At 49.7% G+C, this 15816-nt stretch overlaps 2 protein-coding genes across 2 annotated transcripts in view; both read right to left on the bottom strand.

Annotated features, from left to right (window-relative positions):
- MAZ (MYC associated zinc finger protein) overlaps window positions 1-500 on the bottom strand; it is a 4532-nt gene extending 4032 nt beyond the window's left edge. Inside the window, 1 exon segment of the mRNA XM_077760548.1 lies at window positions 17-500. Within this exon segment, the coding sequence (XP_077616674.1) occupies window positions 17-500 (484 nt within the window).
- Window positions 501-652: 152 nt separating this feature from the next.
- Window positions 653-15317, bottom strand: KIF22 (kinesin family member 22). The gene is made up of 14 exons (XM_077760381.1): window positions 15228-15317; window positions 8768-8963; window positions 6706-6833; window positions 6461-6615; window positions 6020-6229; window positions 5709-5939; window positions 5215-5368; window positions 4966-5101; window positions 2999-3167; window positions 2370-2535; window positions 1940-2007; window positions 1000-1212; window positions 876-935; window positions 653-786 (listed from the first exon to the last, which is right to left on the bottom strand). Exons 1-14 carry the CDS (start codon window positions 15280-15282, stop codon window positions 739-741), a joined length of 1989 nt encoding a protein of 662 aa, XP_077616507.1. The 5' UTR covers window positions 15283-15317; the 3' UTR covers window positions 653-738.
- Between the last annotated feature and the right edge of the window lie 499 nt (window positions 15318-15816).

The raw sequence follows: 15816 nt of genomic DNA, 5'->3' as shown, positions 1-15816 counted from the left end.
AGCGGCCGGCCCCTACTCACCTGGAATGGACTCTGGGCGCAGCCCTGGGAGGCAAAGAAGCGGGACTGGAGCTCAGCCCCGACCTGCAGGGGGTTCTGGGCGTGACCCTGAGGTGGCGGGAAGGAGTTCATGAGGCCGCCCACCCCCCGGGAGTCCAGGCCCAGCACGGGGAAGGGGGGGGCCAGCAGCGTGCAAGGGAACACGGGGAAANTCTTGGCGGGAGGAGGGGGGGGGGAGCCACCCAGCAGCCCGAGTCGCCCCAAGCGCGAGACCCCTGAGACGGCCGCTGATTGGCTGACGATGGCGCAGGTGGTGGGCGCGCGGGAGACAGGGCGGCTTCTCTCTTCCCCCCCCTTCAAAGATTCCACCCCCCTCCTCCCTCCGCCAGCGGCCGTTATTTCGCGCGCACGCGCATAAAACCGCTGTCGTTGCTGAGCGGGAGACCAGGGGAGCGCGCGCCGAGGGTACGGATGGGGCGGGGCTAAGCTGGANTCTCCCATTCCAGCGGTTTATTTACAATCCTGCCCCGCTTCTTTCCTGCCTGTTCTTCCCAAAGATGGCGCCCAAAGAAGTTATGCGGCGGGGCTTGTGGCCCATCCCAAGGGCAATTATACCCGACCCCACCCCCGTAGTCCCAAGAATCAGGCTGAAGCACCGAAATAAAAACTGTATTTACACGACACGCAGTTATACGAGAATTTTTTTAAAAAATGGCAAAATGAGGAAAGGAGCCTGTAGTCAGGAGGGGTCGCAGCGATGACGCGCGGCGAGACCCAAGATGTTCGCCTGCAACACAGGAGGAAAGGGGAGAGCAGCGTTAGAGCTGGGGGCGGGGCACAGGCTGGGGAGAGGAGGGGGCCAGGCTGTGGGCTCACCTTCAGGAATGACTCCATCTGTTTCCCGGATATGCCCTCCACGCGTTCCAGGTCCTCCACCTGGCNCCGCGCTTCTCCCCTGCCGCCCCCCATCCCAGGCCGCCCTGGCTGGGCCATTCATTACCTGGCTGAAGGGGCCGTGGAGCTCCCTCCAGCCCACGATGAGCTGGGCCTTCTTTTGGCCAATGCGCTGCAGGCTGCGCAGATCCCGGGCTGAACCTTCGTTCAGCAAATCTAATATTTTTTGGCGCCCATGGGCCAGTAGCTCTGGGTTGATCTGTAGCTCCCAGCAGTCCTCAGCCTTCTCCTCTGGCTCTGAGGCACCCAGGGACTCCAGCTATGAGGCAGGGGGAGGTGAGTGACAGAAACAGAGTTTGCTATTCAGCCCGTGGCATCAAACTGCTTTAGACTCCTCTGCCAAGGATAGGAACCTAACAGCAGCTACCTCCCTGCCCTCCCTAGCCTCTCTTTCCCTCCATTATCTGTCCAGAAACGCTTCAATCCGGTCACCCTGTGGGCTGATTCTCATTTTATCTGACTTGTGAAAGAGTGGTGACTGCTGCCATGAAAATAAATGGGTTAATGAATGTAAAGCACATAGTAAGCTCTTAAATCTCCAAAATAAGCTCTTTCACTCCTAGGAAAGAATACAGAAGGTACGCAATAAATGACACCCATGCCCCCAACATGTCACCTCAAGTTTTTAGTTAATTCTTGCAGTGTTGTTTCATTTCTTGAATGCTTACGTCATGCTTCCCTAAGTTGGCTCTTAAGTTTGTAAAGAGTGGGACGCAGGCTACACAACGTACCTAGCAAGTAGCGACTGACTGACCGAGGGTGAGAGCCATTAGGAAGAAAGGGAAGTAACAGATGTTGGACACCCTCTCCACTAGGTACATACTGTATTTTGTCCTAAATGCTCCGTGAGGTATCTCCGTATTCAGAGGGTAAACAGCTTGCAAATTGCTGATACTGTTTTGACTCCCTGGCTAGTGCTTTCCACTAGCGCTCACTACCCACCCTTCTCTGCTCTAAGTGTAGCTTAAGCCTCCAACTGCTCTCACCTTTCTCTTCCGGCCTCTCTTCTTCAGGATATGGATCTCAGCATTTGGGGATGCTGCCTGCTCCTGAACTGAAGGCAAGAATTGTGAACCAGAATCATGGCAGAGGCTACTACTTCTCACCCTCCCTGGTGGCCACGTGATTCTCCCATTTCTGATTCCCTGGGTCGGTCCCCTCCATCCCAAGTTAACCTCTTCTGTTGTTGTTTCCATGTGACCTTTCTTGTACTGGAAAGTAGTCTGTTGTTAGTGCATGGGAACATACTAAATGCCTGAGAACAGAACACCCATGCTCTGTTTCAGACTGTCCTTACCCCTTCCTGGGGCTGCAACATAGTGGGAGCACACAGACAACATGATGAAACTGCTCCAAACACCTCTTCTGTTTCCAAGTTCTGTTATCTGGCCCTCCTGGCCCCACAGCCAAACTTACTCAGTTGTAGGGGCATCACCACAGCCTTTTTGAGGGGCTTAGCTACTGTGACTGTGCGGCGTGCAAGCGGTCGGAGCACTGCAGGAGAGTTTTCTTTATCCTTTGGATCCACAGCCTCCTGGGCCAAAACCTTGGCTTCCAGTTCTTTTTGCTTCATCTTAAGCCTCTATTGGAAAGGATCAAGAAGACATGCGACCTAGAACCAACTTTCGGGCAGCTTGAAAGGCAGTGGGTTCGGAAAGGGAGTACAGGGCTCTGAGGCTGTCCAGCTGGGCAAAGACCAAGGAGAGAAGCCACCAGGAGACACCTGGAGCCCACTATAATGAAGGGCTTTCTAATGATCAGGGATGCTCAGAAGTGGAATGGGCCCTTTAGTGAAACTTAATTTGAGCTGGTGTTAGGAAATGACAAAACCTGACATTTGTTCCTTTTACCTGGATTTCCACCCCCCTCACTTTCTCACAGCCATGTTAAGAACATTCAAGCAAAAAGCTGAAGAGCAGGGATTCCCTGTGTTAGGTAAAAACTGGATGCTGGTCCAGCCTTTCAGTTGTCCTTCCCTATTTGAAGATCCTCAGATTGTTTCTCAAGGCCAATGGAATCCCAGCCCTCCCCTCCCCAACACTTACCTCAATCTCCAAATCTTTCTCTTCCATGGTCTTCATAAGCATCATCTGCTCTCGCCTCGGGGTGTTCAGCCCATGGGTTCCTTGGCTCCCCTGGGAGCCCAACAGACGGTCCAAGCTGAGGAGGCGCTCCAGCAGGGCTGGGTCCATGTTACTTAGCTTCTGTAGGGGGCTGAGCAGACAAAGGTCACTCTGCACCTACCTCTTCTCGCCCTCTCCACAGCAGCAGGATTCCCTTCGTTACGCCTTAATTTGGTGTATTCTGTGATTTCAGGTTCTGCTATTAAGTTGCTGGACAACACTGAGCAAGTCATCAGACTCTCTGGGTGCAGGGTCTTTGCCAGGTGAACAGGGATCAATCACTACTTGTCCAGGGAACGTCTCAGGGATGCCAGGAGATCCGATGAGAACAAGTATTTACTGAACACCTGAGCTGTAAGTGTTCAGGCTCTAAGACACTGCTCTGCCCTATGGGCACTCACAGTCTAATGGGAAAGAAGAGACTGTGACATGGTGACAGCAAAGGCTGTGTGCCAGTTTATTTGGAGGAGCAGTTGGGGAAAGATCCACAGAGGAAGTCATCTTCAAGCAGGGCTATGAAAGCCACTGCAGACCTCAAATGCCAAGCCTTCTTCCTATGGGCGGTGGGAAAGGCATAACTGCACTGGGTCCTGACTTAATCCGAGCATAATGCCTAACATTTGTTCCCACTGTCTGGAATTTTTTCCCTCACAATTATCATTCAAAAGTCAATTTGATACCACCTTTCTGATAAAACCCAGCCTGATTGTGTACCTTCTTTCCTATACTGTGAACTAGCTCCTCAAAGACAGGGACTGCACTGTTCTTTGTGTGCAAGAGCCTAGGAAGAGCAGGGTCAGAAAATATGGGCAAGTACTAGAAGTCATTTCTTCCTCCCTGCCTCTCACAGAAGCAGCCCCTCCTTTCTTATTGCACCCTGTACTACCTACCCTCCCTCAAATGATGATGTTCTAGTTCTTCTTTCCTTTAGGCCCTGAGGGCAAGGTCTGACTAGGTGATGTGTGCCATCTCTGATCTTTCCCGGGGTGCCTATCTGGCAGAGACTTTGCCTATTCACATGCGCAGGGGTGTACGTTTCTCTGAGTTTGTGCACATAGGATGGGACGGCTGACAAATAGCTTGAGACACACAAAGTTGAGATGGGGTTCTAAGCAAGCAAGCACCTTTTTCTGTATGCCATCCATCCTCAACTATAGTAGCCTCCCAAGGGCGGAGTATGTACTAATCCTTGACCTCCTCAGGTCACCCCTGTTCACTAGTATTCAGACTCACAGTTTAGAGAGACTTTGCTTGGGCTTGGGTAGAAACTGGGCAAAGATAAAACTGCCACTGGCTCCCTAGAGTTATTAGAAAGCTAGGCAAGACCACCAAACAGCAGTGACCTAAGGATTCGTACATAATGAGCCCTGGGGCGGGACCATCAGAACCAAGGAGGGTGGCCATACACACACAGCAGGGACACGACTCTGGACTGAGGTTAGAAGCAAAGTTAGATAGCAACTGGCTCTTTGTAGAGTCCTGGAGACACTAGACTCTAACGCATAGACTGAGAGATCTGAGGGGGACATGGCTCTTCATCTCTTCCTTGTCTCTTGGCTTTGCGCTTATCCTCTAGACCTGAAAGACCGGATCCGGATTACTCCTTGAATCAGAAATAGCTGCCCCCAAATGTGAGGTTTTGCTGACTGCCTAAAGGGGTTGGAAAATGGAAAGAGAGGGGCTAGGAACTCAAGGAGGCTTCCTACAGGCCCCGGGCAGCAGCCCCAAGGATAGAAATTGATCTTAGCACTTCAGTGAATTCAGTAGAGTAGGATTTGGGGTGAATTCCATGAGGACCAAGTTCACAGGCCGAACCCACTACTGCCCTGCACCCAACCCAGACACAAGATAACAGGGAATATACCCAAGGCCCCTCCCACTCTGCTCACCTGAATTTCTGAGAGGTAGAGGCTGGAGCTGCTGTGGGTTCAGGACTCCCAATCTCCTCTTCCTCAGGGCCTCGGGCTCTCTTTGCCTCTGATGGGCCTAGCAATTCTTTCTGAGACAGTTTAACGGGTGCCAAGACTAGGAAAGATGTGGGGGAGAGGGTCAGCCTCTGTGCTGATGCTTGGCAGAGTCAGCAAATTCCCCAGCGGTCCAGATCTGGCTTATCCACTCTTGCCAACCCCAGTCCTCACCACGAAGCTGCAGACTCTCATTGGTAAAAGGCCGGTTGATCACCTCCTTGGACCTGGCAGCAAAGTTGAGTGCAGAGACTGTATCTAGGTAGAAGCGCCTCTCAGGGGCAATGTTGGCAATGAGGATGCTGTGGGCTGAGCCACCCAGAGAATCCTGAGGGATGGGGATTGGGCAGGATAGGCAGATCAGAAGCCCCACATTTGCATTCCTTTTTTTTTTTTTAATGTTTATTTATTTTGAGAGAAAGAGAGAGCAAGCTGGGCAGGGGCAGAGAGAGAGGGAGAGAGAATCCCAACAGGCTCTGTTGTTGTCAGCGGGGCTTGATCCCAGGAACTGTGAGATCAAGAGTTGGAGGCTCAACCAACTGGGCCACCCAGGCACCCCACCCCCACCCCGCAACGTTTTCATTCCTTGACTGCTGGTCCCCACCCTCCCAGCACACCTGAGAACCTCCTTCTCCAGCCCCTTTTCACCCTGAGGCGGGTGGCCTGACCTGCAACAGGCGAGTGAGCTTGCTGTCCCGGTAAGGCACACGAGGGAGGCCCTGGTTCAGTGCATCCACCACCTTGCCCAGTACAAAGAGGGAGGAGTTGATAGCTCCGCTTTCCTTCAACCGCAGACCCTTGTTACCCGTACGCCGGTTGTCCTCTGAACCAGCCAAGTCAATCAGGTAGAGTTTACCCTCCCGCTGGCGGAACGGGGCCAGACGTTCCTGCTGATCCACCTGGGGTTAAGAGCAAGGGCCCCCGACTTAGTTCAGGCTCTCGGGCCTTTCTGGGTCCTCACCCTGTCAGCGGGCCTCACCTTCACCAGGAGCACAGCGTGACTGCGGGAGGAGCGCTGGTTGAGCCGAGTGGCTCCTACGGTCCGGTTTCTACTGGCTGGCAGGAAGTGCCGCTCAAAATCAGCAAAGCTAGTGATGGGCTTCTGCGTGAGGCCCGGAATCAGGATGTTTCCTCGGCAGTCTTCTCGGATCACCAGGTCTCCTGAGGCAGGGTTCAAGAGGTCTAATACCTGTTGGAGCAGTAAGAGGTAGGGCCAGTTCTGCACATGCAGGCTGCTTACTTCCTGGGCATCGGTCTCCTTTTTCCTGCCAGGCTGTCAGAGCTGTATCATCTGCTACCTCAACCTCTGTTTTCCTAGGTCTTGCCTCCTTGCTGGAGTAGAGCTTTATGCTCAAGAACTGGATCTTATTTTGACTTTTGTCTCTTCCCTCCCCAACCACAGTTCGGGGGTGGGGCTCACCTTTTCCTGGTAGATCTCTAAGTAGGACATAGAGACGGAGAGAGCCCATGGCCGGCCCTCGCCGCCCTCCTCCCTTGTGAGCTGCAGGAGGTCCATGAGAGCCCGGGGAATCACTCCAGGTTGCTCTGGGCTGCCCAGCATTGTGTGCGTCTTCCCTGGGGACAGAGTGGAGATTGCTGTGAGATCTTCCTCCCCGCTCTGAAGCCTTTTCTGACCCATGGCTGTTCCCTATCTGGGTCCCTCACCTGCCCCTGTGGGCCCATAGGCAAGCACACTGGCATTCTGCCCTTCCAGCAAGTGCCTCAAGATGGGCTGCACTGATCCCACATAGATGTCCTGCTGAGAGCTCCTCTCTCCATAGAAGGCATCAAACCTGCAGGCAGGAAAAATGGAGGGAAATCAGTGGAGGGTTTCGTTCTCATCCAGATATAGAGGGTAATACTAGCCACAGATTTAAAAGAGTCTCTATCCCTTTTCCTGCATAAAGGCCTTAGAAAGCACCCCCTGAACACCTGCCCCATTCCTGTCCCTGTACCGGTGTTAGAAATACACAGATGAATCTGATGCCCTGATCTTGAGAATTCTGTAGTCTGGTGGGATAGAAAGATACCCATACTTTGTCATGATTTAGGAAACGAAGAAGAGGACACACTAGAAAGAGTAAGTGATTCTGCCTGAGCAAAGAGGATTTTGCCAGAGAGAAAAGAGAAAGATATTCTACATATCAAAAATAGCACACAGGGGTGTCTGGGTGGCTCAGTTCAGTGTCCGACTCTTATTTTTTTAATGTTTTTTTTTTTTTTAATTTTTGAGAGACAGAGAGAGACAGAGTGTGAGTGGGGTAGGGGGCAGAGAGAGAGAGAGGGAGACACAGAATCTGAAGCAGGCTCCAGGCTCTGAGCTGTCAGTGCAGAGCCCAACACAGGGCCCAAACCCACGAACGGTGAGATCATGACCTGAGCCAAAGTTGGATGCCCAACTGACTGAGCCACCCCGGCACCCCAGTGTCCGACAATCTTGATTTCGGCTTAGGTCATGATCTTCACAGTTTGGGAGATCTCACTGACAGCAAGGGAGCCTGCTTGGGATCCTCTCTCTGCCCCTTCACCACTGGTGTTTTCTCTATCAAAATAAACAAAAATTAACAAAACTTAAAAAAAAAAAAAATAGCACAGAGGAGGCATGGTGTGAAAGGGCAGGGCTTCCTGATCTTTTCCCCAATACACAAGGAAGCAATAAGTGTACATCACAGGGGAGCAGAGGATGCTGCCTCTGACTAGAAGAGACCCCCCTCACCTGCAGCCTACTCTGTGCTCTGGTAGAGAAGCCGTGGCTGAGGCCACAGCAGAGATTAGTGTTTTAAGTGGAGTGTAGCCTGTGTTGGGGGGAGTGAGGCTGGAAAGAAAACAAGTCAAATCGCCAAGGGCCTAGAGTGAGGTTGTCAAACTTCAGTAAAGAGCTGAATAATAAATATTTTAGGCTTGATGAGCCTTAGGATTCCTTTCGCAGGTGTTCGCCTCTGTCACTACAGAAAGCAGCCCGTAGACAGTATGCAAATGAACAAGTGTGGTTCTGTTCCAATAAATGTTTTATTACCAAAGAAGACACCTGGTCAGATTTGACCCACAGGCCATAGTTTGCCACCCCCTAGTCTAGAATGATAGGCCAAAGAGTCTCAACTTTCCACCTCCAGTGGGGTTTTTGTTTTTGTAATTTTTAATGTTTAATTTTGAGAGTGGGGAGAGGGGGTGGAGAGAGGGAGACACAGATTCCGAAGCAGGCTCCAGGTTCCGAGCTGTCAGCATAGAATCGGACAAACGGCGAGCTCATGACCTGAGCTGAAGTCAGATGCTCAACCAACTGAGCCACCCACGCGCCCCTCCTGTGGGGTTTTAAAGTAGCTGCTCTTATGAGTTCTGTCTCCGGATGGCCTTCTCTCTCACATCGCTCAGCTGCAGTCTGGGCTGGCTGGCTGGCTGGTCTATGTCCCTCCCACCCTCCCCACACCACCCTGATCCTAGCTGGGGCTCCCCTGGTCACCTTTGCTACTCCTTCCCCACTTTGTGCCCATTTCCCCCATGAGACTGTGAATAGTAACGTAAGTCTGGTTCAGCCTCCAGTTATTCCCCAAGTATCCAACAGAAAACTGGTCACAAGTGGGCAGCTATGAACATTTCTGAAAAACCAAATGAAGCTGTGCTAAGGAAGGTGGAAGGATCCTAAAAAAGGCACATCTGAGAAGCTGTCTGGGCAAGTGATAACGTGAGAGAGGAAAGGGAGAGGAGGGAAGAGTGGCCTGAACCTTACTGGTATTTGAGAGTCTCCTGGTGGTTCCTCCAGTTGGCAATCTCTAGCGAACAGCTGTCCAGGCCTCGCACACAAGGGGGATCACCTGCTCCAGCTGTCCCATCCACAAACGGTCGCAGCCTCACAGCCACCCTTACTCGAGCTGGGGGTGGCCGTCGGCCGGCCCCCACCTTGCTTAGCCGGCAGCGACCAGCTCCTAGAGGAGAGAAGGGAAGTTTTCAGGCATGAAATACCAGGGTAGCCCAGAAGCTGCAGGGGCCAGCTTTGCTGAGAGGTAACGAGTCTTGCAGGAAGAGATACTTGATGTGGCCAAGCTCTGATGGACGAATAGTGGCTTGCCCAGCATTCCAGGCAGAAGGAATGGCATGTGCAAAAGCATGGTGGTGTGAATGCACGGCCCCCTGGAGAACTGGTAAGGCAGGCCTCTGTGTTCTGTTAGGATGAGCAGGGAAGGGCAGGATGGAAGACAAAGATGAATCAGATACATGGTCTCAGGAGGCGTACAGTCGGGGGGGTGAAAGACATTACATACAGGTCAGGGACTGCAAACTGTATCATGTACTTAGCAAACATTAACATTTATTAGGCACCGTCTACCAGGCACACTTTAATCTTCATGGTGTCCCTGAGGTAGGTTCTCTTAGTGCCATTTTACCAATGAAAAGGCTTATGGAGGTGCAGTAGCTCTTCTGAGCACCTCGGGAGCTTACACCTGGGGCCTCATGGCCATTGCATCTTGTTTCATAGCCTACGTTTTGTCTTTTTGCTCCTCAACAGAATAAGTAGAGCCTGAAAACAAAACAAAACCCCAGCATCTTAAGTAGACTAGAGACCCACATAACCTTGACAGAGGGGCATGGAAGATGGACTGGAGGCTAAGGTGGTGGGGACACCACAGGAGGGCCAGGGGCGAGAGCTCATTTCGAGGAAACTCCACCCTGTGTGGGGGTCCTCAAACTTGGTCCCATTTCCTTCCTTGCTCTACAAGTAAGTCCAGTGGGGAGCAGACTGTCATGTTTACACAAATAACCCAGAAGCTCTTGTTACAATGCAGATTTTACTTCCTTCCTGGAAGGAAGCCTGAGAGCCTGCATTTCTAACAAACTGCCAGATGATGTGGATGCTGGTGGTAGGACATGCTTCGGATTGCCAAGGTGTAGACCGGCATCTTACAGGGTTGTTGTGAGGATTAAAAGAGTTGACATTTGCCCCCCACCCAAAATCAGTCAGTGAACTACCTGACTTTTCTGTGCCTCTATTTCTTTTTTTTTTATAATTTTTTTTTATAGTTTATTTATTTTTGAGACAGAGAGACAGAGCATGAGTGGGGGAGGGGCAGAGAGAGACAGAGACACAGAATCTGAAACAGGCTCCAGGCTCTGAGTTGTCAGCACAGAGCCCGATGTGGGGCTTGAACCCACAAACCGTGAGATCTGACCTGAGCTGAAGTTGGATGCTTAACCAACTGAGCCACCCAGGTGCCCCATGTGCTTCTATTTCTTACCTGAGGTTTACCACATACACTGCCTATGTGTGTTACATACACAAAACTGTTAATGCTGGTTTTCTCTTGTTGGGGATTATGTGAGTTTCTTTGTTACCCAGTTTTGGGATTATGTGAGTTTCTTTTCTTTATTACCCAGTTCTGGGATGTTCTAATGTTTGCATTTAAAAAAATAATAATAATAATAAATAAATAACACTGGGGATGGACACCTTGGTTTGGAAGGGATAAGGCTGAGAGGCAGCTCAGTCCCTTTCTGCCCCAGCTCAGTTTGCAAAAGGCATTAATATGCAATCCTTCTCTGCTGTAAGCTTTCTGTTTAGTTTGCTTCCAATAATTAAAGTCCCTAAAAAAAAAAAAAAAAAGATTATGTATATATTTTTAAATCAGAAAACACAAGATAAAACTTTTTAAAAAACAGCCTGTTTTTGAGGGGGGCGTCTGGGCGGCTCATCGTCATCTGACTCTTGATCTCAGCTCAGGCCCTGATCTCAGTGTCGTAAGTTCAAGCCCCATGATGGGCTCCACACTAGGCATGAAGACTACTTTAAAAAAAAAAAAAAAAAAGCCTGTTTGGGGTGCCTGGCTGGCTCAGTCAGTAGAGCATGTGGCTCTTGATGCTGGGGTAGTGAGTTCACACCCCACGCTGGATGTGGGTAGAGACTACTTAAAAAAAAAATAAAAATTTAACAACAAAGAGCCTCCTTATTTTTGTGAGGATTGAATGAGCTGAAAAATATCTTATGAGGAGGGTATTTCTCTATTTTACGTTAGAGGATATCACATGGTACCTCACAGCTAACAGGAGAATTCTAACCTAGATCTCTTCACTTCCAAAAATCTGCTTTCAGGGGGGATGCCATATTGCCTATTATTGGGAAAGTTCTTGGCATCTCTGACTCTCTCCCTTTTGCTAGTGGTGGCAGCTTGTTGTCAGGGCCATGGGCTTCAGAGAAGGCAAGAGGCTGGTATGTGTGGCCAACACAGAAGCAGCAAGATGAAAAGGTGGACAGACTACCCCTGCTGAGAATCTTACGCATAAGCCATGCCCATAAGCAGATGGCCTACAAAACCTGGGTTTCTGCTCCCTCATCAGACAGACGAAGCCAGTAATACCACTTCTCACTCTACAGTTTTCAAGGCACTTGGGCGTCTAGTTTTCGCTTGATCCTCATGAATGCTGAAAGTCCATAGCAAGTCAAGAGAAACCTGCAGATGCACCAATGCAGATGAGAAAACTAAGGTGCAGAGAAGAGAAGGTTCACTGACTTGTCAGAAATGTGTGCAGGGGCTTCTTCTTGCCTATCTTTCCCAGGGTTTTGGGGAGAACAGAGAAAGTTGGCAGATACAGACACATTTAAGGAAGTTTAAGGGGAAGGGGAAGTCTGTGGTGATGTACTTGGGTCAGACAGAGCTGAATTTCAATTTTAGCTCTAACACTTGTTAGCTTGTGACGTGACCTTGGGCAAGGGACTTGACATCCAGGTGCTCTGGCTTTTTTTGTCTATAAAATGGGGTGGGGTGGGCCTTGGGGAGGCTTAATGAGAATTAAAAGAAGTAACACGTAAGATACCAACACAGTAACCAGCATAGTAAGTAGTTTCATTATTCAAGGTAAGATGCCTGGGTTCAAATTCCAGCTCTGCCACTTATAAGTAAAGGGGTACATGATGGTCTATTCCTGTACCTCAGTTTCCACACTTGTAAAATGGGAATAAATATAAATATGTACTAGCTGGGTTGTTAAGGCAATAAATAAGGTAATTCATGTGAAAGTGCTCAGAATCGCATTTGGTATGTTGGTAAAAGCCTTAGTAAGTGTTTTATTTTATACTACTCATCTTTCATTTTCTAAATGTGGAAAGCTTAGTATAGAGAGGTTGGCTAACTTGCCTGTGGTCAACAGCTACCTAGTGACAGAGCTTCAAACAAATGAAAGCCTAACTCTGAAGTTCATTTTATGTGTCTCCAGACCTTCCTGGCTCCTCATCTTTGTATCCCCATGGGGCTTGGAGTCAGAGACAAGTTCCACCTACCTAGCATCTGGGTGTGCTTAGGAAGCCTTTGTCACCTTTACAAGCCTCAGTTTCTCTTTATAAAATAATAGCATCATGAGATTGTGAGAAGTCAAAGAAAGAATGTACATACAATGTTTAACACAGTGGGTGGCAGCAGGTACTCAGTAAATATTAGCTATTATTATTATTATTACACCCGCAATTCACTTCTACCCTCACCATTCAGCAGGGTCACTAATGACCTCCCTACTGCTAAATCTAGTGGACATGCCTGGTCCCCATTCTATTGGACTTCCCTCAATCTGCTTTCCTTTGAGAAATCTACTTTCCACTAGTTTCCGTGCCAAAGAGTTGAGGTGAACAGCTCTCTGCTCACTCCTTCTAAGTTTCTGCCAATCTTAAACGTTTTTTAACATTATATCCTTTCTCTAGCCCAAGGTCACTCAACTTTGGCCCTAATATTTTGGGCTGTAGAATTCTTTGTAGTGGGGTTGTCCTGTGTCTAGCACATATATGCTAAACACACATGCCAGTAGCATCCTACGCACCAACCTCCCCACGGTTCTAAGGTACTTCTAACCCCACTTTTCCTAAATTGAACGCTCACCATCGCTCCCTTGCCACCTGGTCCTCCTTCTATGCTTCCTAATGTAAATGAATGGAACCAACCCCAAAGACAGGAGTCTTCCTTAACTCCAGCTTCTCTCTCACCTTCTACATCAGTTATTCAATAACATCTGTCAAATCTGCCCTTTTAGAGGAGCCCACTTCTCTCTATCCCCACTGCACAATCTTCACCAAGGCAACCATCATCTCAACAGTCTCCCACATTGGTCTCTGTGCCTCCAGTCTCACTCCCCTCTAGTCGCTTTCTTTCTACTTCCTCCCTCCCTTCCTTCCTTGCACTTTAAGCTCTCAGCCACAATGACCTTCCTTCAGTTCCTACAACATGCCCCGTTTTCTCATACCTTGGGGCCCTTGCACATGTTATCCTCTCTCCTGGGAATATCTTCTTTCTCACTCTCTCCCCTATGTGACTGAGGTAAATACACCTTACTTCCTCTAAAACAAAACAAAACAAAACAAAACAAAACAAAAATCCTTCTTCTGTAAAACTACTGCCCCACTAAGTTGTATCCATGGCTCTCTGGCTCCTCCATCCAAGCACTCATCACACTCCACTGTATCTGCAGATCTGTCTTTCTGCTCCATCTAACTGTGAACTCAAGTGACAACAAGTCTTACTCTGATCACTTACATATCCTCAGTGCCTGGCACAGAGTAGTTCTCAAGGATTATTTGCTGATCAAATTAAGTTTTGGTGAATGAACATGAAGCATCGGCTTGTTTTGTTTCCTGTTTTCTTTATAAAAGTGGTTCACTGCCATTCCTGTCCCAAAGCTCACAGTCCAAGAGAGAAGGAAAGGAGAGGCACACGTATACAACTGCTTATAGTACAAGAGTCTATCCCTTTTATCATAAAAGCAACTTTAAGGTTGGGCAAGGCTAGCATTTGTTTTTTCTGATTTCCTCCCTCCCACAATTTCCCAATGTCATTTGGCTTAACTCTTATTGATGAGGAAATTGAGCCAAAGACAACGTCGTTGGCCTCTTTATACAGCATAAATAAATTACTTGGTGGTCTTTTCATCCAGCCAAGGCCTGGTAAACTCCTATCCAACCTTTGAAACCCACTTCAAATATCACTTCCTTCATCAGGTCCTCCCAGAATATACAAGGGTTTACTTACTTCAGATTTTGCACTCTCTACAGCAGTTTATACATAGCTCTCATTGCTTTTCATGGTAGCATATATTTACACGATTAGCTACTGAAACAGATTATAAGCTCGTCTGGGGAAGGGTCAATATTCATTCAAGCATTTTTACTGTCTCTACTATGTACCAGACAAAGTGAGCGTCGGAAAAATGAGGAGAGGAAGGCTGTGCTCCGAAGGCAGGGATATCATGTGCTTATGCATAATGGTTAAGAGAAGAGGCTTTTAGAGTAGGACTGCCTGAGAATTCAGACCCCAGTATTTACTAGTTGTGTTAACTTCGAGCAAGCTACTTAACCCATCTATGCCTCAGTTTCCTCATCTGTAGAACAGAGACAATAACAGCCAACCACCTCCTAGCATTGTGTAGCAATTAAATGATTCATCACATTAAGTGCTTGTGACTGTGCCTGGCACCTAGCAAGGGCTCAACATGTGTTTAACATTCGGCTAGAGACCTCTGTTTCTCCACGGGGCCTGAGAAGCAGCAGGGGACTCAAATCAGTTACTATGGTCTCTACCACAATCAATGACCAGAATTCAGTGGAGAGGAAGAGCGCAGAGACATATGTAAACAAATATTCACATACAAGATTCGTAATGTCCCGACAGTCTTTCCAACCCTAAAATAGCACTGACCTCCACAGCTAGAGCGGAAGGAAACAATCCCTTATTTCCCTTATCTGTGATCTGGGCACATCTTCTGCTGTCAACAACTCTCACCCAGCTGCTGTGCCTTGGCCTGCCCTCCAGCATCTCCCAGGGTTCTCCGCTCACCCAAACAGCACGTCAGACACAGAACCCTCCCCCGCAAAATGCGCATCCAGCTCCTTTTGTTTTGTCCCTACGGGGGTAACTGTCCCCATTCTACAAAGAAACTGAAGCTCACAGAGGAAAAGGGCGCTAGGCTCCAACAAAGCTCTAGTATCGGAACCGGATGTCTTAACACGGTCAACCGACCCGCACGGAGAGCTGGAAACAAGTGAGAAGGAAAGAGCGAGGGTGGGGTGACCAGCTCGGGACTCCCATCTTCCCCTCCCCGCCCCCGCGCCATTTTGGCCTCTCGCAGACAACCCGCGGAAGCCGGACCGTCCGAACCGCGGACTCCAGCACATTACTCCACCAGGCCCCAAACTTCGGCGCCGGGCGGGGTTCGCATACCTGAGTTCGCCGCCATGCCGCGTCGCCTCAGCTGCGCGGTACCCCCCGCGTCCATTCCGCTCCCTCCGTTGGCCCGCCTCTCCTATTCGAATTTCCCGGTGCCCCGCCCCCTGCCTTGGCTTCCACCAATCACGGCTACTCGCTGCCGGAAGCCCCTGCGGGTGGTTAGGAAAGATCCCGCCCTCTAGGGCGCGCCTCAGGTCCTGCCAGAAAGTTTCCCCCGGCGGAGGACGCATGCGCGCAAGGTGGCTACCCAGCTGTGGACACCTCGGCGCGCGCTCTGGCTTGAACTCTGGCGCCGGAGGCTTGGGCGGTGGTGGCTGTCGGAGGAGCTGCTGAGCGCCGCTGGGCACTGGACTCGGTGTACTGTCTGGCTTTCGGGTTTCGAGGCCTAGATTTGCGTAAGTGCAGACTTTTCGCCTCGTTTCCCCATCAACCACGAATTTTGGTACTAATCAACCAGGCAGTGATCGAAGGCACTTAATCGATTTACCCTCCGATTTCCCTTAATTGAATACAATTTTCGCTGTTTTAGTGGCAGAAGAGGTGATTATATGAAAAAGGGAGACGTGTGTGGAAACGGGTTATT

The sequence above is a fragment of the Crocuta crocuta genome, unplaced genomic scaffold, assembly GCF_008692635.1.
Source record: "Crocuta crocuta isolate KB4526 unplaced genomic scaffold, BGI_CrCroc_1.0 scaffold73, whole genome shotgun sequence".
Lineage (NCBI taxonomy): Eukaryota > Metazoa > Chordata > Mammalia > Carnivora > Hyaenidae > Crocuta > Crocuta crocuta.
The sequence above is the reverse complement of the archived record's forward strand: the minus strand, read 5'-3'. Positions and strand labels throughout refer to the sequence as shown.